Below are 21,884 nucleotides of genomic sequence, written 5' to 3'. Positions count from 1 at the left end.
AGAGGGAGCAAACTCCACACAACAAGGGGTAGGTAGGAAAACCAGGGGAATAGGAAGGAAGTCATCCCCATTCTTCCAGCCTTCTGGGAATATGAGGTTCTGGGGTGCACTGACTTCAGGGTACTCAACCCCCAGGGCCTCCCTAGGTCCATGCATACTAGTGGTCCTCAAGCTTGCTCATATATTAAAATAATGTGGAAATGTCTTTTTAAAAAATGACTTCTGCCTCGCCTCAAGCCACAGCGGTTGCAATGCCATGGGGTGGAGCAGAGAGTGTCACCCTCAGCTTTTTCCTGAAGTTTCTTACATAACAAACAGGATGGGGACCTTCAAGGTGACAGAGATCCTGCTGTCTTAGTCTCCTAGGCAACTGGTCTCCACTCCCCTCTTCTCCCCCACCGTCCAGTGACCTGCCAGGGTTAGCGTTATCTCTAGACTCTCAGAAAAATAGCGTGGTCCTGAGAGGCCCCACTACAGGGCTAGTCAAATAGCAATGTGCCAAACAGGGTTCTTATGGAGCTGTGACGCACCCTGCATTCTTGAAATGTTGGAATACCAAGAGCCAGCAGGCCTCCAACCTCAGATGACCTCCCTGTTGGTGCTCAGCAGCCCGTGTACCAGCCTGTTTTTCAACAAAACCCTACCAGGTCTTTCTACCTTGATGAGCTGAGCAGCCTGTGTGTGCTTATACCATGCCTCAGTCAGATGCTGGGATGCGAAGGTGTATTTAATGCTATGTTCCCAAGAGTCAGTCATGGCATGACATGCTTCTGTGGTGAAGAAAGCATCCTAACCTTGACAGACAATACTCACTACGGCCACACTAGTGGCATGAAGCTCTTACAGATAATCCTGTGTGACTTTTCTGTAAGGTGAGGCCCTTCTCCTAGGAAAGAGGAGACTTTGACTGTGACATCCTGAACAAAACCACACTGCAAAGTTGGGGGCCAATGATATAAGAAACTGCTGCTCATTAGTTGCAGGTGGGGTAGAATTCAGAACTTTAAAAATATTACTCTCATCAAAGTTATGATTCAAGACATTTAGTTCTTCCCCAAAGGCTTTAAAGTCATTTTCCTCAATACATTTTGAATTTCAAGTAAAGAACTTCTTTTGAAATCCTATTACATGTATATACTATATATTACTATATATATATTAATGGGGAAGTTCTTAAGTATATATGTTTCTCTTATTTGTTGATGAATAAAACACTGATTGGCCAGTAGCCAGGCAGGAAGTATAGGAGGAGCTACCAGGCAAGGAGAAGGATAGGGAGAGGAGGCAAAGAGAAGCCATGAAGAGACGCCATGCTGCCGAAGGAGTAACATGCTGGATTACACGAGTAAGCCACAGCCTTGTGGCAATACATGGATTAATAGAAATGAGTTAATAATCAAGACAGAGAGAGCCAATAAGAAACTTGTGTGTTTATTTGGGGCAAAGCAGCTATGGGACCAGGTGGAACAGAAATCTCCATCTTCCATCTATCAATCTATCGATCTATCTGGCACACTTGTGGCGGTCAGGGAACAAGTCTTGGCAGCTGTTTCTCTCCTCATGAGGGCCTTGAGGGGCCAAGCTCACATCCTCGGGTTTAGTGGTGGGTATGTTTACGTGCTGAACCATCTCTCAGCGCTAGAGTATATGTTCTTATTCAGGATTTTTAAAGATCATTTTCAAAACTCCCTCTTCCTTTCCCAGTCTTACTCCCTGAAGCCGATCGTGGTGATGCCTGCAGACTCTTCTCTATACATGTGCCGTGTACACGGTCATCTTATGGATATTCCATACACTGTAGACACAGGTAAGCAATAAGATCTTGTTTCTGGGATCCTGGACCACAGGCTGTGGGCATGGCTCCACAGCATGAGTTATCACCACTGTGCTGCCCACATCTAGCACGGTTTATCTAACAGCGTGCACTGTCTGCTCTCAGGCTGCTCTCTCAAGCTGTGGGTTAGCTCCTACTCGTGGCCAGAAAAAAAATTGCACACTGATAAAGAGTGTGGATACCAGAGTCACTGTGCCAGGACAGGAGTTCCAACTTTATGCTACTTTATAGCTGGGTGTCCTAGGGCAAATTCCTTAATTTCTCTGTGTCTGAGTGCCTTCCGCCAGGGTGCCTTATGCCTGGGTGCTTTCTGCCTGGAAACAGGGTGTTAAGCATGTGTGAGTAGCAGGTACAGGCAGGGTCTGGTGCATCTTTTAAAGCGTCAGTTCCGATTGTTCCTTCTGACGGGTGGGAAGACAGTTAGGTGTAGCTACATATATGGACAGATGGGCAGAGGAACACGGGATTGATGGCTCAGAGGTAGGGCTTTTTCAAATGCCTCAGACCTCATAGATGAGTAATCCCACTGACAAAGACTTATTTATTTGATGACAAGGAAAAGAAGACTTCTAGGAACGAGTCATGGGTCTGAGTACCAACTATCGCAGGAGCTGCTGGAAGAAGGAAGGGGCAATGAGATGCGAAGGAGCAGGGGACTCCTGGATCTGTGGGTACCTAGAGAGCAAAAGAAGACAGGTGGACATGGGAAAGATGGGGTCCCAGAGGATGAGCCCTTCACTGGTGAGCAAGAAATAACTGTGGTGGCTGGGTGTTTAGACACACCCACAATCCCACTGCTTGGGTGGTGAGGACACGAGGGTTAAGAATTTATGTTGGCCTGGGCTACACAGAGTGACCCTGTCAAGAAGAAGGAAGGAGGGAGAGATGAAAAGGAGGGAGAGGAGGGAAGGGAGAGAGGGAAGGAGGGAGGGAGGGAGAGAGGAAAAGAGAAAGGAAGTGAGAGAGGGAAGGAAAAAGAAAAGAGAGAGAAAATGGAAAGGGAGAAAAAGAGAGCTGGAAAAGAAAAGAACAAGGCCCATTTTTCAGCTGCCCTCGCAATTCCTCTGGCGACCCCTGGTGGCCAGTCACAAACTTGGCTACTCCTTCCTCAATGTTTCTTGAATAATCAACAGCCAGCCCAGGGGGTCGGCACTTCCGTCCACTAGACTTTCTACACTAGCACATTCCACTGCTCACTATCAATGACTGGCAAAAATAAAAAAAATTATCCGGTACCTTTATGGATTGTCACTTGAAGGAAGCAAGATTTATGAGATCTGATCACTTTCCAAATACAGACACATCGGTCATGCTCCTAGACTTTTCAACCATGTCTCCACCCAGACCAGACCCCAAGCTTTGCAGCCATAGGCAGAACGATAGTGTATACATAACTTTCTATTTGTGTCTTACACATAGTACTGAAACAGAGAGTCAATACATCTAGAGTGGGGATTTAAAGTTTATTTTCTATGACTGCTATAAACACTATGACCAAAAGCAACTTGAGTAGGAAAGTGTTTATTTCATCTTACAGTTTACAGTCCATCATTAAGGGAAATCAGGACAAGAACTCAAGGAAGGAACTGAACTGAATCAATGACCATAGAGAAATGTTGCTTATTGGCTTGCTCAGCCTGCTTTCTTATACTTCCCAAGATCACCTGCCGAGGGGTGGCATCACCAGAGTGGGCTGGACCTACCCACATCAACCATTAATTAAAAATACCCCAAAGTCCAATCTGATGGATGCAATTCTTCAATGGGTATTCTCTCTTCCAAGGTAACTATTTTGTGTCAAGTTGACAAAAATCTAACCTTTCAAGTGGTTGTATTTTACATAGAAGATTCTGCTGTGGTTGCTCTAGGGAATTTAGGCAGCTTACTGTAACGTGAAAAAAAAAACAGAGACAGATATTGGGGTTCAGGCTTCAAACTGAAGATCAGAAAGGCAAAGCAGCTGGGCACCAGCTCTTACCCCTACCTCAGACCAAATGATCCTGTTTCCACAAATCTTCAGAGTGCAATGCTGACTGCACTACTCTCCAGCAACCCTCAGACTGCAGTCTTAGACTGCTGCCTCTCCTAACATGGCTGGAGACTAACTGCCTAAGACTGACTTTGCTTCTTCCTTACATTCCTCTCTAGATCTGGGACTAAAGGCATGTGACCCCAAGTGCTGAGATCACCGTTGTGTGAACTCTATTTCTCTTTTAGACTGGATCAATTTCATGTAACCCAGGGTATCCTTGAACTCACAGAAATCCATCTACCTCTGTCTCCCAAATCCTGGGATTACAGGTATGTACCACCACTGCCTGACCTCTATGGCTTGTGGCTAGCTTTGTGCTCTGAACCCTCAGGCAAGCGTTATTAAATCATAAATAATATATCACCACAGCTTACCACATGAGAGGGCAGTGTTTTTGCTAGTACCCAATCTGCATATCTTCTTCCACCCAACCCTTTCTTCCATGCCACTAAGAAACACCACACTAGGTAAGAAGACATAACAGCCAAACCACTGCCAGACTTCAAAGCAGGCTTAAAATAGAAAGTGTGCTTTGTAAGTCAACAAGTGCTTCTCTGTACCTCTATATGAAGAGACTGGTGGTTTGCTTACTGTAAGTCACATATTCTCTCGTAATCAAAGTCCTTAGTATCTGTAGTAAATGTCTTTAAATTCCCCAAAGTGGATTTGAACAGACTTCCTCTCTGCCTCACAGATCTCTGCTCTTATTCTTATGATGCTTCAACTGCCACACTGTGTTAATCAAGGAAAAAGGTTTTATTTAAAGCAATTAGTTTTATAACCAGAACCATTAAACAGCTATGCTGTACCATTTGGATTCTACACACATAGTCCCAACACATGTGAACTGCTTGCTTAAGATACATGTGTGTTCCCAGGGCGTGCTGCTCATCTACCTTCATGTTCACACATTAGGCCTTCCTTTACTATGGTCATTCACAGGAAAAGATAACTTTTTAGTTTTTTTCTGGTCTCTTTGTATCATTTCCAAGCTCCACTGGATTCTTACCAAGCTTTGCCTTCTCATCAAGCAACCAGCTTCAAGCCCCTAGACTCCTCTGAAGGTTCTTCCCTAACCATTCTAAGAGGTAGTAAGGGCATCTTAGGGCCTCAGGCAAGAAAGCCAGCTTAGAAGGAATGAGAGGCAGTGTGGATGTGGGAGTCTGGTCTTATTTCTGCTTCAAGATAAGATGAAAATGACTGGAAATAACATCCACCTCCATGTAGAATTTTCATTTCACCCAAAACGCAAGTGGACATAAAAAGTTTCCTACAGAGTTCAAATACACTTATGGATAGAGTGGTCTATAACATCACTTTTGGCTGCTTTGTTTTGTTTCATCTGGCTTTGTTATTTCAGATCCTTGATGCCTCAAGAACATCAAAGAGAAAATATGAAGACAATGGTCTTTGACTTCTGCATTGTCAGTGGCTCAGTGGTCACCTCCAGTAGACATAGTCTGAGAAATCTGTTGGCCCACATGCCTTTCACAGGAACGGCCCCTCACTCATAGAAAAGGTCCATTGGCCATGCTTCCATCACATGACCCTTGGCTGATTGGATCAAAGAAAGATCACCTGATGTGAGCTTGACCAATCACACTGTACCTTTAGGCACATACTGGCAAATCCCTGATGGTTCCATAACCAAGGTCAAGGTAAGCTTGGAAGCTGCAGTTTGGCCAACTTGGCCAAGTTCCTGAAGAAGGAAAGCATATTGATGTGCCAAGAAGGAAGGGGAGTGACATGCTGGCTGACCCAGCCCCTGAGGTCTTTCCAGAACATTCTCGGTTCCTTGGGAGAAAGAATGAGTGGTGATACCACTTGGGGTCTGGTCATAAAACAGGAACCACATAGTCATTTCCCTGTGTGATTGACTTGTAGCTCTGTTTAGCCAGGAACACTGACTTGCAATCCTGCTTCAACAAGGATGTCTGTTGTGGCCACAAGGGGCACAGACAGCATCAGGCAGAGTAGAGAACTGACCCAAGACCAACATGGCTGTAACCCTTTGGGGCTAAATTCCCTGGGTTACCTGATCATAAGCTGGCCACAGCTGGATGGTCACCTAGGCAGAGTATCCCATGGTTTGAGTGAACAACTCAGGCAAAACATCACCCAGCTGAGCAGAAAGACCAAGAAAAAGCAAAACACAGAACAGAGAACAGAAAAGGAAGGCAACTTTGTGTCATGGTGCCAGCGCCCTCTACTGACATGCTCACCCAATAGCAAAGATGCTTAAAGCTGTTACCTTGGGTCATGGTAATTTAGAGCTGAGGTGCAAAACAAGCAAGCATGGGCACTGGCACACCCAACCTATGCAGTAGCCATCACTGCCTAGGTTTCTGTCTCATAGTTTAGTAAAGAGTCGATACCAATAGTCACAAGATACTGTAGCTCAGCCTAAAGGAACAAGATGTTAGCTATCCAGGACTGTGCAGTGTCTTTACAAACCTTAATAGTTTTTAAAGACTTGATGATAACATCATCCTTCATACTGTCCAGGGGTCAGGGACAAGGTGATGTCTGGCAGGGTGGCCCTGGTTCAGAGTGTCTGGTAGAGCTAAGACACATTCCTAGACAGCAATTAGACTGACCTTCCCTATTTGAATGAGAGCAGAACCCCGGGAAGAATAAACACCTTATACCAAGTTAAACAACCAGGAATTGTGCACCTGGAACAGAATCCCTGTACCCTGACCTCCAGTTCTTTCTCCAAGTTCAAGGCCACCAACAAACTGAACTAGGATGGAGTGTATGTGGAATGGTGATCTCGACCCTTGGATGGGTAGGGGACCTGAGAGGGAGCTGTCACTCTTCTGAAGCTCCCAGAACAACAGGGTGTCTGGACTCCCTCTCTTCTCCCACGCATAGCATACCCCGCCACTGAGGAAGTTCTGACACCCAGAGGAGGGAGAACACCTGGCTGCAAACAACAGATGAGAGGGGCCCTAATTCCACCTTCCCTCCCAAGACAAGCTGTCCAGTAGGTCCTGACTTTAGACATATGCCTACACTGACAGAGAAATCACCTTGTTTCCATGAGCTTCAGACAGAGTAGCGCCTTGCCATTCTCTGATGGCTGGACGCAGGGATTGATAGCCTAATCCTGCGTCACCTTGATTTCCTGGTGTACGGCTGAGGAGGGTCCAAGCTGCAGGTCTGTGAGTGAGAACCTCTTCATATGCTGCCCCCGGTGCCTCACAGTGTCTCAGCTCTTTTATAAGCACCAAACCAGGCATCATGCCCTGTCCTCTGCTGGAAGAGCTAGGGGTGGACCTCAGGAAAGGGGCTGGGCTAATTCTGAACATTTCAAATTACTTGTGTTCCTAGAAGATAAGGTCAAAATCTGGGTATCTCTTTCCAATGAAGACAGTCTCAAAAGTCCCTTTATCTTCTGAAGTGTGACAAATTCCAATTTCACATAGTAATTTCCTTATCCAACAGCAATTAATCTACATTTTTTGCCTGGTGACTGGGGCTTTCTGATTTGCAGTCAAATGCTCTACCACTGAGCTATACCCCTGACTTTCTGATTTGCAATTTCCTTCTATTTCCTTTAAAGAGCACAAACTATTATTTATTTGGCTCAGTATTTGTGGCAACTGGTATCACCAAAGTGATAGTGCTAATAACAGTCACAAGGACATAACACTAAAAGTGATATTTATTGTGAGTCGGTAATTCTCTAATCAGCTGGCTCCATTACTTCTTTTGCCTTGAGACCCAGGTCAGGCAGCCAGCTGTTCAGATTCTTACTGTGAGCTGAGACAAAAGATGCTCTGTGACACTAGGAAGTGCAGATGAGTGCACTGGCCTACCAGGCCTGACCAGCTCAAGAGGCCATACTTTCAATCGCTGTACCTCAGAACCTTCTGGAAGGACTTTTTAGGGAAGTGACACATACAGTCAAACGCAAAGATGTCTACAATTGAGCTTTAAATTCTGGCTCAGCCTAAGGAGCAAGGTGGTTGGGCACAGGGATTGTGTCTGCCTGACAGCAGCCACCAAAGGTGCTGTCATCTCCTGGTTACGGTGCACCGCTCATCACTGGCATAAAGCCTGCTATTTCCTACAGTATTCCCACTGCACACTGATGTTGTCTTCTGGAATTCATTATGCACTGAATTGTAGACAATAACAGGGGACTCTCACAGAAATAACAGGAAAACTAAACTAATCTGAGAAACAGCATCCAGAAAATGACTCAGAGGATGCTGAGTGCTGCATCCTTCCTGGATCTCTATTTTTGCTACCCCCAGTCTTTAAAAGGTGTCATTTTTCTTCTGACGACAATGTCAGCTGCTTCCCTGGGACAGGCAAGGAACTCATAATTCTGCTAAATGAAAGGGACTTCCCTCATTGTGGTTGGCAGCTGCTTCTCCTTGGGTGCTGTAACTGTCCCACTCTGTTACTTGGTTCCTAGCTGGAAGCCTTGGATACCTGGTTGTGACTGTGAACATCCCAGTGAGGTGTTTCCCAATCTTTCCCTATCACACCTGTCCGCACTATAGCCTTTTCACAAAACTCTGCCTTCTCCCGGAAGCTTGCCTATCACTTGTTTCAGAACCCTGAGTCTAAGACCTTTGTGTTGAGACAGTACATGGCCAGGACTTCTGGGACCATCTTAGGATGTATTTATGGCTATAGAACTGGGTCTAAAGGACGACATCTCAGTCAGTGGGTAAACTGGGTTCTCAATTAAGGCAGAAAACTTAACAAGCCAACAGGCTAGCCTTGAACCCACAGAGCATAAGGAAACTGCACCCCTTTCCAGTCCAGCATACAAAGCCATGCTGAACCAGCCCTGCCAGGTAGAAACAGAAGGAAAGAAAACCTTCTTTCTGTTATTGGGTTCTTCTCTCATCTTTTCTCATTTCTAGTTGCTGTTCCCAAAAATCTGAATAATTCCTAAAGGCTCAACATTCAGATGAAGAACTTCTTGGTACAAAGCCAGGATGTGACAATGTAGAAGAGAAAAGGAGCGAATCAGGCTTCACCGGCTGGGATGGGGGAGGGGATCACAGAGAAAGGAAGGATGGAATCACAGAGGCTGAGCCCCAAGAGATCTTAGTGAAAGCTGACCCCCATCCTAGCCCACACCCCACACCCCAAAGGGATGCAGGCAACCACAAACCCCTCAACCCGGGTTTGACTACTTCTTTCTGATGAAGATGGGGACCACTGTGGAACAGGGCAGGAGCCTGGAGAGAGGACAGGGGAGGGCAAGGTTTAGCCCCCAAATTTAGCCTTAGAGGGACTAAGTTACAATGGGAGAAGTTCCGGGTGTATGCACAGTGTCGTGTCAGTAGATAACAACAATGTATAGTGCATTCCAAAAAAGACAAAAGAAAGTGCTTTGAACATTTTCACCACAAAGAAATAGATGTTCATAAGACGTCAGCAGGCACACCTGCATTTGAAATCACACTGATATTTAAACATCACACAGTATACAGTTGTATCAAAACATCACATGGTAGCCAATAAAGATGTATAATTTTTATATGTAGATTAAAAAATTGCTACATAGCCATAGTGGTGGTACATTCCAGTCATCCAAGAACTGGGGATGCTGAGGCAGGACGATCACCACTAGTTCAAGGCTAACCTAGATTGCATAGCCAGGCCCTATCTCAAAACAAAACGAAGCTTACATAAACATATTTACATTTCCTAAGTCAGGTATGAAACTTCAGAGAAACTTGGGGCTTGAGAAGCAATTAAAAAGAGATGAGAGGGCAAGGAGTGGAGAGGAGAAAATGCCTGGATGGAGATGGCAAGAAACACAACAAAGTCCTGCTAAGAGCTCACGGGGTTTGTGAGCTTAGGGTATGCATACAAAGCTGAGCTCTGAAACGAATACAGTACAGAAACACAAGAAGCATCTCTGTGTGGTAAAGTGAGGTTACATTTTTAGGCCTCATTTAGGTCAAGTGGCCTCGAGACTTCTGGGCTGTTTGCTGCTGAAGAAGGTCCATTAGCAGCCTTCACCCTGCTGGGCTCTGCTGGGAGGCTCAAGGGAGCACACCTCCCTTTCTGTGCCAGCTGGGGTCTACCAATGGCCAGCTCTAGAGAGAAGACTGTGCTCATGCCCAAGTACTGACCTTGGACATAGTCACCTCTCCTCATCTGTCCCATTTCTCCCAAAACTCTGTGCTCTGCACTCCTCAGTTACTCATTCAACAGCCACACAGAAGAAGAAATAAAAATTCCTTCAGAGTCCAGGAAAGCCTACCAGAAATAGTGAGGGTCCAAAGACCCCACCTTAAACAACTGAAGCTCTCTACTTCTCACCCACCCACCTCCGTTCTCTGAAGGACAGCTACCGGGAGGTGAAGTACATCACAAGTCATGTGGCTAGGAGAGAGAAATAAGTCAAGAAAACATAGTGAAGGGACCAGCTTCCCTTTCGGCAGTCATAGCGGCCGAACACGTGCTTCTATGACCTTGTCCTAGACACTAGAAAGTCAGATGCCTGCCTCGTGACAAGGAACCAATCAGAAGTTAGCTGGTGGCGCTATGCTTTACGACCCTGGGTGTGCTTTACGGACAAGCGCACAGCAATGACGCACAAAGCATAGCAACCACCCTGGGAGGGCCTATGGGCCATAACAACCAGTTGGCCAATCAACACAGGGCAAGCCCTCCAAGCCCGGAGGCACACCAATCGTGAGCCTGTGTGTACCCTTAGATCTCTCGGGAGTCCCTAGGAGCTGTCTTTGCTAGCCATCCGCCATGGCGGGTGGGTGAAAGACCCAGCTAACATGGGGTTAGCTTGTTAAATTACAATAAAGCCTCATGCAGTTTGCAGCAAGCTCTCGAATCCGCCTGGTGATTGGGGTGACCGTGATCGTGGTCTGGGACCCTGGATACCTGAGTTTTCCGGGGGTCTAACAATAGCAGGACAGTACCAGAAAAAAAAAAAAAAAAAAACTATGCAACTTCACAGTCACACTGGTTGAAGCAATTCACTAAGTTATTAAATATACAACAGTGCTGTATGCAAATCATATGCAAAGATGAACACCAACCTCCACGGAGATAGGCTTTGCTTTGCTTTCTCCAGCTTCTAAAGCAAATCCAATTTGGCAAGTGAAAAATAGCAAAGTTCTCTGTAGTGGGCTTTTAATGTGTTTATGTACCTCAGCGCCTCTCCCCAGAGCCCCAAAGGGACCTTCAACCTTAATGTGTCTTGTTCTCAAAGAACTGTGTGACCTGGGAATGAGCCAGACCTCACTAGTGAGCTCAAAAACATTCCCTCCTTCATCTCCAGGGACCTGGGGATGTGAGTAGCCCCTGAAGACCGCAAGTGGGCCTGGTGACTAAGCTGGGACCTGTGAGTTCTAGCCACTCCCCACTCCTTTCTCTCAGGGGCTCCCCACTCTTTACTTTCCTTGGAGTCTCTCCAATGCCCACCCTGCCCCAAGTATTATTTGAATAAAGCAACAATTAAGAGACACAAATAAGGCAGTGACAGGAAGGGCGTCGCTGTGTTACTATAACGTATGTGGGGAGGGGGGTTGTCCACACCTCCTCCACAAACAGTCATTCATTTTTTAGAAGCATAAAGTACTTTAAGATTCTTAAGCCTTGCAGAAAATAGAAGTTTAAGGGAAGTGGGGGAGGGTATAGGTCACATGACCTAAATAAAAGCAGTAAAAGGACTAGAGGCAGAAGGGTATAAAACAGGGCCAGGAGGGGAGGCAGAAGCGGAAGAAGTGGAGAAAGAGACTCCGCAAAAACAAACTGTGCATAAAAATTCCATAAGAAATCTGTTACTATGCCAGTTTTAACCTGTTGTTTAACCTATGCTGTGCTAATTTCAAAAGAAAGGCAAATAGGGCTGGGGAGATGAATCGGTGTTCAAAGTGCTTGCCATGAAGACACAAAGACCTGGGTTTGGATCCTCAACACCCACACAAACATGGGTTTGGTGGCATAGGTTTGGAACCCCGGCATTTTGGAGGCAGAGGCAAACAGATCCCAGGGGCTAGTGGCCAGCCAGTCTGGCATGATCAGGATCAGTGAGAAACCCTGCCTCAAAAACTAGGGAGAAGAACAAATGAAGAAGACACAACCACCTCCCCCCTACATGCACATCCACACACATACATGTACACACACAGAGACACATGCAGGAAAACAAACAATAACAAAACCCATGGGTCTACCCATGGAAGCTGCCATTTCCACTCCACCTGGTGTGAGCCCCCCTCAGCTCTCCACTCCAGGCCTCAGCCACCTACCCGAGCTGGAAAGAACCAGAAGAAGAGGTTGCTGTTGTAAGTCTTATTCACCGTGATGTAGCCAGCGTAACTATTCAAGTTCATTCCAGGGAAAGGACTGACCATGCTCTTCTTTTGCGCTGGTGAAGAGAAAGAAAATGTACCCAAAGGTTAGAGAACATGCTCCAAGAGCCTGCTTGGGTCGGGGGAGACCTATGCCGACCACCAGGCCAGGATAAGGAGTTAAGTAAGAGAAGGCTGGCATGAGGAGTACTCACAACCGAAAGTTCCAGCCTCCTCCAGCTGGTCCCATAGACTCCCTATTCACAGTGAGGCCAAGGTCAAGAGGAGCTGTCAAGGAGGCTGGGATCTAAAGGGGGCCAGGATCCAAGTCTTTGCGGCTGTTTTGTTTTGTTTTGTTTTTTTCCTAAGCAAAGGAAATCACCCATCATTGATCACTTTAGTCCCTCAGGTGTTTCCACTGCACCCATTGAATGGGCAGGAGGAAGGGTACAGGGAAACAAACTAAGCAGCTGGAAGTCTTGGGGCAGCCTCTGGGCCCCACCTTCTTGTTGTTAGGAGCACAAAGTCTGCTGGTCTCTTAGGGTTCAGACATGAGAGGCTGAGTGTGGCTGGAAAAGGGTGTTGGGGTGACCTCATGACCACACAGGAAGCCGCCAAGTAGAACAGGGGCAGTTGTGGAAGGCAGAGGCCCTGGATTTCTGATGCCAGCAGAGGGACAGGAAAGGAGAAAAAAGCCAGTCTTGGGGGCCTCAGACAAGATGATGCTGATGGAAACTAAGACTTACAAACTTTGACAAAAGAGAAGCATAGAAAGGGGTGGGATAGTGTGCCCAAGGTCGTCCTACATTAAAGAGGAATGCAGGCACACACACCACTGGCCCCAGTCAGGCTGCAAGGCTGCTCCTTCCTGCCTGCTATAGGTGGCAGCACTGAATGGAGTATAGGTGACAAGAAGTGAAAGAGAAGTGACAACAAGGAACAGGCCGGAAGAGGAACAGAAAGTGGGTGCTGGGGCACGTGGGAGCAAGAGGAACAGAAATTGGCAAGGAAGAAAAAAATGTCCTTCAGTGCAGACTCACTCCAGAATGGTATTTCAGTCTGAGATACATTAAATTGGAGAATGCTTAGGTCAACATGCCATCAATGACACTCATTCTGGTGGGCATCTCTCCCCAGCCCAGCACCCAGCCACATCATTGACAGAGAAAAGAAATCTACCATAGTAAGAGTATTCAATCACAAAGGAAGTGATGTAAAATCCAGGGCCTTTCTCCCACATATTCCTGACTCAGTGCAGCCACCTACAGTCGGCAGGAAGAAGCAGCCTTGCAGCCTGCCTGTGGCTACTGGGTTGCTAGCCTCAGTTCCTCTTTAATGCTGGGAGACCTTAGGCATGGTACCTCCCCTTCCTATACTTCTCTCTTGTCATAGGCTTGTAAGTCTTAGCTTTGAGACTACAAGTTCCTTTTTTAGAAATGGACATGCCTTTCCAAAGGGGTACACTTCTGGAACACACTTCCCTGTCTTCTTCATTTGTACTCTCTAGCACAACTGCCTAACCAGCACAAAGTGACTCTGTGGTGGCAGCCTGTGCTGTAGATTCTCAGCTAAGACAGGTTGATCCTTTAGGGTACTCAGGAACACAGAGTCATCATGTCCAAGTCTGTCAAGAGAAGACAGCTTAAGGGCTTGATTGCTTGATTGCTCCGTCAGTCAAGGGTTTGCTTCACAAGCATGAGGACCTGGGTTGAATCCCCAGGACTACAGAAAAAGTCAGCTTATTGTAACATGAAAAATAAAATACCCAGAGACAGATGTTGGGGTTCAAGCTTCAAGCTGAAGAACAGAAAAACAAAGCAGCTGGTCACTAGCTCTTACCTCTACCTTAGGCTAAAAGGGCAGATCCTGTCTTCATGAGCTCTCATCAAGCCTCAGACTTATGCCTCTCCTCAGCATGGCTGGAGAATGAATTCCTTCCTATCCTCAATGTGACTGGAGAATGAATGCTGATACTAACTACTGAAGACCCTGCTCCTATCTTTTTATACCTCTCTAGTGCTGGGATTAAAGGTATGAGCTCCTTTAATCCTTTACTCTTTTAGATTGACTCAATCTCTTATAGCCCTGGGTGGCCTTGAACTCAGAGAGATCTGTCTGCTTTTTGTCTCCTGAGTCCTGGAATTAAAGTTGTGTGCCACCACGCCTGGCTTCTATGGCTAACTAGTATGGCTCGTTTGCTATTTTGATCTCCAGTGGCTTTAATATATCATAAACAATGTATCACCACGGCTTCTGTTGTGGGTGCTTGCAATCCCATGCTGAAGAGGCCGAGACAGGAGGACCTCCTAGGACTTGTGGCCTGCTGTTCTAGCCAAATCAGTGTGCTCCAGACTGGTGAGAGGCTCTGTCCCAAAGCAGGTGGATAACATTACTGAAGATGACACCCAGCAATGTCCTCTGGCCTCCACACTAGGGCACATATGTACACATGAGTATATAAACAGGGGAAAAGGCCTTGTTGGAGGAAGTGAGTCACCGGGAGTGGGCTTTGAGGTTTTAAAAGCCTGTGTCAGGCCCAGTCTACCCCATCACCTCTCTCTGTCTGCAAAAATCAGGTTGTAACTCTCAACTACTTGTCATGTCTGCTGCATTCTGGCAATCTCCACACCATGATCATAATGGACTAGACCTCTGAAACTGTAAACAAGGCCCCACTGAATGAAATACCTTCTTTTATAAGAGTTGCCTTGGCCATCGTGTCTCTTCACAGCAAAAGAACAGTGACTAAGACACTGGCCTTGTCTAAACTCCCACTCTTCCCTCCAATTGTCATTTTCTTCCTCTCCTTCTACTCTCAATCAAAAGAACATCACACTACAGAGTTGGAAAGCCCTTACATCTAGCAAATCTATTAATCATCTCAACATCGGACAGACACACATCCATTCCTCACAAAGAATGACCAAGAAGTAAAAACTGAAGGCTGGAATGGGTGAGATACAATCCAGAGAGAGGTAATGGGTAGGACAGGACTTGAGGTAGAAGACAGAGAAAAATGAGAGAGGTCAAAGTACAATGAGAAAAAGAGAAAATATATGATAGAAGGGAGCTGGAGGGAATGGAATATGGACGAGAGATGACTGGATCAATCTGTCTCTGAGGCCAGTGCTGCACAGGGTCTCAGGCTGGCTCCGCATTGGTTTGGCTGCTCACTTGCCCCTCCCTCTTGAGAACGCCCAGGTTGCATCTCTACTGACTTGTACTTAAGCGTGTCCTGTCCAAGTGGAGCAGTAGGGAGGCAGCCAATTTGTCTCACTTCATCTCCGAACCCCTGGGACTTAGTGTGATAGTTCATATTCTTAAGACACTCCATAAATACTTTTTCAAGAATGGACAGTAATGAAGGGTAGAAGAAGGAATGGAGGACTGGGCAGCCACTGACACTGCATTGGCATCAGCAAATTTCCACAAACCCCTCAGGAAAAGAGACCTTGCCAATATCTTAACAAATCTTGAAGACCCCTTTCTATGTAATGTAGGTGTTTTTGTCCCGTTTCATATTTTAAATTCCTATTCACCAAATCGCAGTAAGATAATCAAAAGCTCCCTCAACTAACATGATTTTTAGATATGTTTGAATGTGCCTTTCATCCTTAGACCAGAGTCAGCTGTTAATGCAGTATGGAAAACAGACTCCCACGTGTAGGTTTTTGTTGTTGTTATTGTTGTTGTTTTTATCTTTCTGGAATAGTGACACACAATATAAATTAAAAAAAATAAAAACAGTTAAAGAAGGAAAAGGCTTTCTCTGAAGCCATCTCACTTCCTCCTTTGCTGTTCACTGCTGTCGCCAGTGTTTGTGACATTAATACCCTGAGAATAATTGGAGTGTGGCCAGCGAAGGGTTGAACCAGCCAACTGGGGTACACATTTAGATCCACAAACACCCCAGCCATCCCCAGAGCAGACAACATACTTTCAGTCCACAAGCAACAAATTAGGACCCAACAACAAATATCCTTTGGAATTTGTAAAAATATAGTGTTTGTACAGATGCTAAAATTTGCCTTCTGCATTTTATTCTAGAATGTAAGGACTTATTTTTAGCCTCAGAGAAAGCAAACATGCAATTACAATTACATAAAATTAAGCTAGCTAATTGGGTATTAAAAAAATAAAAATTCCCCTTGTCTTTCTCTGAACCACTGTTTATCTCAAAACTGTTCTGTTGCCATGTTAAGACTCCCATTCCTGCAGCTTTGACAGATTCCACTAACAATGGGGATTTAAAGAGGGAGCTGCCCATCTGTCCACAGCTCCCTGAACTTTCAGTAAGGCGGATGAATAAAATTATCCTTAATTATGTTGTTGGGCAGCATCTGAGTCCCCAGATGTACCAGCTTTGGGATCCACCATTCAAATTCCATTCAGCGATTCTGAGTACGACACACAACTTTAATGATGGAAGTTATGTATCAATCGGTGTCTCAAATGCTGCCATTCATAGGGAGAGGATCTGCTGGGCTTGCTACCAAATGTCTAAAGATGAAGCTTTCTCCCTTACTGTGTATGCCCATGACCCTGGGATGCCCCTAAGCCTCAAAGGGGATGACCCATTGTTCAGGTGGATTCTGCAGTGTTCTTCTCACTCAGTTCTGCTACACAGGACAAAGACATGTGATGGTTTCTCCACTTAATGCATTTGCTTAGCTGTCTCCTAGTTCAGTGTGTATAAAGACCCTTTTTGGGCCACCATATCTTATCTACATTATTGAGTCAGGAGATTGTCACATGGCACAGTGGTTCATAGTATGGTTGGTAGACAAAAGTTATGATCCCAGATCTGCCACTTACTAGTTTTGTAGCTCTGGAAAAGATACTTATCTTCCTAGAGCCCCAGTTTTCTCATCTGTGCAATAGGAACAATAATTATATGTTCTTTATTAGAGTTGCTCTGAGACCTACATGAGCTAAGATATGGCAAACATGGTTCCTGGCACGTGGTTGAAACTCAAATGTAAATCACATAAGTATTTACTAAGTGCCTACCACATAAAAGTATTGTGCTAGTAATAGGAACTAACAACTGAGTATTACTAATCACTTATTATTTATTTTAAGTCATTTATTATTTTTATTCATAATGTAGACTTTATAATTTATTGGTAATTATTGTCACTACTACTATTATTTCCTACCTAGATTATAGCAATAGCATTCCTTCTCGAACTTTTAGCATACCTAGCTTGGATGTAACACTTTAGCTTCATTCCTTACTTGGTTCCCATGTATTAGTACATCTATATCAGAAAACCACGAGCTTCTTAAACAAGAAAAAATATACCACAGTAGGCAAAGCACAGAGGGGAAACCAGAAGATCTGAGCCCCATGGGCTCCTCTGCTCCCAGTCTCTCTTCCCAGCTTCTCCTTTGGGCAAATCCAGATGCGCGAGTCTCCTTCCTTGCATGGGGCTGGGTAGGACTTGGTTATAATGACCTTAACCCCTTTACAACTCCACATCAAATGGTTTTCTCTGACTTCTTGTTAATGAGATAAATCTGCACATTAATTCTGCAGTTACCAAGGAAGCTGGGCTGAATTCCGTCCGGCACTGTGGGGTTGGGTGGTTGTTGTGTTCCTACTCAGATACATCTTTAAGAATCAGCCCATGTGGCCAGGCAGCCATCTTTCCATGTATTTGGTGCAGAAAGTGAAACTGAATCCCTTTTTACATATTCTGATTACACAAGAAAGGTGTTTTCACCTTCCTGTAGCAAAGAACTGGCAAAGTCCAGAGCCTATGCAGATTTCATGGAGAAACCATGAGGGTAGGATTCAACCCTCTTTATAGCAAAGAAAACAAAAGTGATAGTAACCTGTTGATTGTGAGGACACTTCCTTTGAGGAAACCGCTTTATTTTAAACTTCCTTGTACAGTGTTTAGACTTACTTTTGGTCTTTGAAACCAGTATTTCCCTGAAACTTCTGGTCTCCTCCACCCTCAGTCCCATCTGACCCTCCAGCAAGTCCCTCCTCTGTGTCTCTCACACTCAGTGCCCGCCAGCAGCTCCTCAGATCACACCTCACCCATCCCTTGCTTCAGCAAACACTCATTGTCTGTCTCCTCTTTGCTACCCTTCCTTGACTCCCTCTGGCCACCAGCCCAGTCCTCTGCTCCTTTGTACAAACAATTCCTCAAAGTCAGAGTCTGTGCACTACTTGTAGCTCAGGGGACAACCAGGTTCCCACAGAGGATGTTCTTTGTGGCCTCGGTGACTTACCTAGGCACCAAGATTCGGTGAGAGAGAGCAGATGCAATCATACACTTTAGTCTAACAACACCAATTGTGACTTCTTTCTATTAACTGGTAGATAGTAACCGCCTGGTAGTCTGTTAATGACTAAGATTTGGGAAGAAATGTACAGGATATGGGGAGTTTTCTAAGTTTTTGTTTTGTTTTGTATTTCTCTCTCACTAGATTTTCCTGGTATTCTTGCAAGTTATATAAGATGCTAATTTTGTTAACTCTTTCTGACAAGGAAACTGAAGCCTACTCTGTGAATAACTTGCCAGGTGAGAGGCATAGCAGAGTGGGTGGAGGGAAGCCCTCTGAGTGTGGAGGCCACACCCACCAGCTGGCATCTGTGTGAATTCTGGCAGGTCCTTGGCCCTCCTACTTCAGTCTTCCTATGTGGACACACCCTGCTTTGTAGCCGAGTGCTAATGTCAACATCCACAGACAAAAGTTGCAAGGTTTGTAGTGGCTTTGTCAATGCTGCCCACTTCAAGACATTCACAGGTTTTATAAAGAGAAAGTCTGCAACTTAAATATATCAATATTCCATCTCCAACCACCTCATTTTAGCTCAAAACTCAGATAATACATGACATCAAGTCTTTAGTATTTGAAATAAAACAACGGAATAAAAATACTGACAAGTGTTTCACATCTTGGGGCATGGTTGCTTTTAAAACACCATTGAAAACGCAGGAGCAGTTTTCTGACACTTACCTTCCTTGATCTTCCCAGCATTGATAAAAGGGGTAAGAAACAGAGGCTGTCCTGCATTTCCCTTGAATGGCCTGGAAACATGGGTGCTTCGGTATATGGAGCGAAACAATCCATCACCAGGAACGACCATAAACAGGATCAATGAAACAATCACCTTCCACATGATACCAACCATTTCTTGGCCTGGGATAAGAAAAGTAACATTCCACACATGAGTCAAAAGTCAGTATTTGCCTATCCCCTTTACATGCAAGAAATCTACTTGTTTACTAAAAGAAAACCAAAAGAGCAAAGCAAACAAAGCAAGAAAACCTTTGCTATTGTGTATAAAGGCAGTTTACTGAGCACTTTGGACATCACCAGGAAATAAATCAGACCCACCCAATCCCTCTTGATCATGACCTCGGGTACATACAGAAAGATTCTGCAAGAGATTTACAATGTACCTGGAAGCAACTGTTAAAAATCTACGGCCTGGAAAGTAGATCCAGTAAAGAATTAGGCAAAACTGGGGAGCAACCAGGGCTCTAGAAATGGCCCCTGAGTAAGTGAGGGGCAGGGACCATTCCATCATTGCAGAATGGCGGGTATGAGAGGGGGTGGAACTCAGTATGGGAGCAACAGGAAAAGCACATGCATGCACAACACACACACACACACACACACACACACACACACACACACACACACACACACACACACACACACACACACACACACACACACACACACACACACACACACACACTCTCACACACACACACACACACACACCTGGCACCGAACATACAGGAGACCAAGGGTTTCCAGTGCACTTCACAGGGGAATTTAAAATAAGCTATAGGTTTTTTAGGATCCCTCTATCACTTATAAATCACAAGTTTTATATCCAACAACAAAACAGAAAAAAAGAGATGGAGGATTCTATTTCCATGTCCCTCTGCTCATTTGATAAGTAAACTTAAGAAATTAGACACATGTATACCTTTAATCCTAGTCATAGAAGGAAGTTACCGCCCTGCCCCATCCTGTAGTCCCAAATAAGCACACAGAGGCTTATATTGATTATAAACTGGCCTATTGCTCAGGCTTATTACTAACAAAATCTTACAACTTAACAATAATTCTTATCTGTGTTTAGCCACGTGGCTTGGAACCTTTTCTCAGTAAGGCATTCTCATCTTGCTTCCTCTGCATTTGGCTGGCAACTCACTCTCTGCCTTCCTTTTCCCAGAATTCTCCTAGTCTGGTAGCCCCACCGATACTCCTGCCTGACTACAGCCTCTTGGAACTCCAGATCCATGGATCTGACACCCTCTTCTGGCTTCTATTGACAATTGCACACAAGTGCACATACCCACACACAGACACACACACACAGAGTTGAAAACAGAAATAAATATTTTTTTAAGAGAGAGAAGAAAAAGGACAATGTTGGTAACAATCTTTAAATGTGATTTTCGCTGAGAGTATTCTCCCAGCACATCATCACAATGCCTTGAAATCATGTCGCCTGCCATCCAGACTTTACAGAAACACAAAAATTGTGCTTGCACAACTTCCTGTATATTTTAATGTGCTTTAGCTGATTTGAATCTCCTAATGACTCCACCAGAAAGGCAAGGATGATACACATCAAGGATAGGTAATAAAAGTGGACTTGATAGGTGGTGTCATGTAATGACACGAAGGTAGACAAACCAGGGCCTGGCTTCACGGCCCCTGGGTATGTGGGATACATGAAGCTCCTGTTGAATGTGATCACAGGCTGGTTTCATTTAAAATCCTGATGGCTCATGCCTTTAATCCCAGCACTTAGAGAGGCAGAGGCAGGCAGATCTCAGTGAGTTAGAGGCCAGCCTCTGCCTCTAAGTTCCAGGATACCAGAACTACACAGAGATACCCTATTTCAAAACAAACAAACAAATCTTGATTTATTTCTATCTCAGTCTTCCTGTTATCATTCTATGGAGTTTTCGATGTGTTTTGTTAAAACACTGTTCCCGTGATTACCAAGGTTTTTTGTTTTTGTTTGTTGGTTGATTGGTTGGTTGGTTTTGGTATTTCAAGACAGGGTTTCTCTGTGTAGCTTTGGAGCCTGTCCTGGCACTCATTCTGTAGATCAGGGTGGATTCGAACTCACAGAGATCCGCCTGCTTCTGCCTCCTGAGTGCTGGGATTAAAGACGTGTATCACCACTCGGTGATTACCAAGTTTTTGTCACTGCCTTAGATCTTCTGAGGCAGATGCCTCTCTTGCCACACCTTTACCCCACTACTGCCTAGTGCATTACAGCACTGCACCTGCCAACTCCTGGCTCTGCACCACCAATACTTAAGCATGATAGGCAGCCTTAGCTCTAAATTCTGCTTTGGGTGGTTTGTTTTAGAGCTGAGGGTGGAACCCAGAGCCCTGTACTCTGCCACTGAATCATACCCCCAGCAGCAAAATTCTAAACAAAATACTGTGCAGTGAATTAAATTCTCCATTCACTCAGGTTTCTGATTACAACTATGCAAATACTATGCCTGATTTTGATTTTCAGTGCTTCAAAATGTCAAACCATTAGAACATTTTAAAAATGCAATATGTGTACAAACCTATTAGCCACATGTTTAACACAACCCAATATAGCATAATACAAAATACTCGGTTGTGGCAAATTTTAAAAGCTTTTCAGCAACATTTTCCCATTGAGGCAACAGTTTATAATCATAATTTGATTGAATATATGACCCTTGTCGTGTCTCTC

The 21,884-nt window shown here is 44.9% G+C and overlaps 1 protein-coding gene across 2 annotated transcripts in view; it reads right to left on the bottom strand.

The window, feature by feature from the left end:
* The window catches only part of Cpvl (carboxypeptidase vitellogenic like), a 115,320-nt gene extending 96,013 nt beyond the window's left edge, over positions 1-19,307 (bottom strand). For both annotated transcript variants that reach the window (XM_027429653.2, XM_035448935.1), the window contains exons 1-2: positions 19,133-19,307; positions 12,116-12,234 (exon numbers count right to left, since the gene is read on the bottom strand). In XM_027429653.2, the coding sequence (XP_027285454.1) occupies positions 12,116-12,234; positions 19,133-19,307 (294 nt within the window). The remainder of the gene's footprint in view (positions 1-12,115; positions 12,235-19,132) is intronic.
* Positions 19,308-21,884: the final 2,577 nt, after the last annotated feature.

This window comes from Cricetulus griseus, chromosome 8, assembly GCF_003668045.3.
Source record: "Cricetulus griseus strain 17A/GY chromosome 8, alternate assembly CriGri-PICRH-1.0, whole genome shotgun sequence".
NCBI lineage: Eukaryota > Metazoa > Chordata > Mammalia > Rodentia > Cricetidae > Cricetulus > Cricetulus griseus.
This window is presented reverse-complemented; position numbering and strand designations above follow the sequence as displayed.